This window comes from Pyxicephalus adspersus, chromosome 8, assembly GCF_032062135.1.
Source record: "Pyxicephalus adspersus chromosome 8, UCB_Pads_2.0, whole genome shotgun sequence".
Taxonomy (NCBI): domain Eukaryota; kingdom Metazoa; phylum Chordata; class Amphibia; order Anura; family Pyxicephalidae; genus Pyxicephalus; species Pyxicephalus adspersus.
Window position 1 is genome coordinate 35,519,259 of NC_092865.1, and position 1,226 is coordinate 35,520,484.

Below are 1,226 nucleotides of genomic sequence, written 5' to 3' on the forward strand. Positions count from 1 at the left end.
TCTGTTGCAATAGCAAAATTTAAAGACGATTTAGATATGAATATCAAAATGATCACTTTAAAAGCCCCAAACTAGAATTTTATCTAATACTTTTCTACCAGACCTGGTCAAACTCATTTTACTATTTCTCTTCACTGAAAATCTGCACAAGGACATTTGTAAGATGCAGTTTGGCTGGTAGCCAGCATAGAGCACTGCAATGGAGAATTCTTTTTAGGACATTTTAAAGCAAAAATCAGTTTAAAATCAAACTTGATTAAAATCAAAAACTTGAAATGGTATAGGACATTATTATGCCCCTTGGTAATTAAAAAATCATACAAATATGCCCAGGCTTTAGTTTTTTTAACTATTACATACAAGGCCAGTCCACAAAAAATACATAAAGTGTGTGGACCTGCAGGAAAGATCTCCTCCATGCATAGGTGCCAAGAGCAATAGGACATCTTTCTGTTGTTGATAAAAAAGGTATTCTTCTTACTGGATTTGTATTTGATTTGTTATTATAGATTCGATTGTAGAGATGCAATAAAAAAATTAAGAGAACATTCAAAGGCATAGGGTAGCAAAGAACAATGCAAGGAACTGTGGCAGTAAGAGCTGATTTCTGAAATAGCTAAGGCATAAAAGAAGCCAGTGCGTGAGAATACATCCCATACATTCATACCATATAATGTTTAATTATTCTTATAGGAATATGGATGTCACTCTGAACACTGGACTTCCTGCTGGCACATATTGTGATGTTATCTCTGGACAGAAGGAAGGAACCCGCTGTACTGGTACACAGGTCACCGTGAGCAGCACAGGCTCTGCCCGCTTCACCATTAGCAGTTCAGCTGCAGATCCATTCATTGCCATTCATGTGAATGCTAAATTGTAATCGTTACCATCCTGCTTGCACCAATAAAGATGTTCAAACAGTGACATTATTGCCTATGGCTTGTATACTAGACTTTAACTTATGGTTAGGTTGCAAAAACAAGTTGTCTACAATCTAAATACTGTAATTAAGTGAAATTATGTCAAAAGTTTTCTCTTTGCTTCTCTGCTGTATGACTGTTACACCAATATTACTTCTATATCGGGAATCCTATTAAAAAATTGTACCTGAAAGATTGACTCTTAAGATTAATTTTACTATCACCCTATCGCCCAATGTGAAGAGAACTTTTCTTTGATATACAGAGAACAGCAGAAGCTGACAGTGGAGTAGATGAAGTGAC

General features: G+C 35.7%; 1 protein-coding gene across 1 annotated transcript in view; it reads left to right on the forward strand.

Moving 5' to 3' along the window:
* Window positions 1-883, forward strand: part of LOC140337228 (alpha-amylase-like) — a 6,333-nt gene extending 5,450 nt beyond the window's left edge. The window contains exons 5-6 of the mRNA XM_072420856.1: window positions 510-517; window positions 694-883. Coding sequence (XP_072276957.1) covers window positions 510-517; window positions 694-883 — 198 coding nt within the window. The remainder of the gene's footprint in view (window positions 1-509; window positions 518-693) is intronic.
* The last annotated feature ends 343 nt before the right edge of the window (window positions 884-1,226 follow it).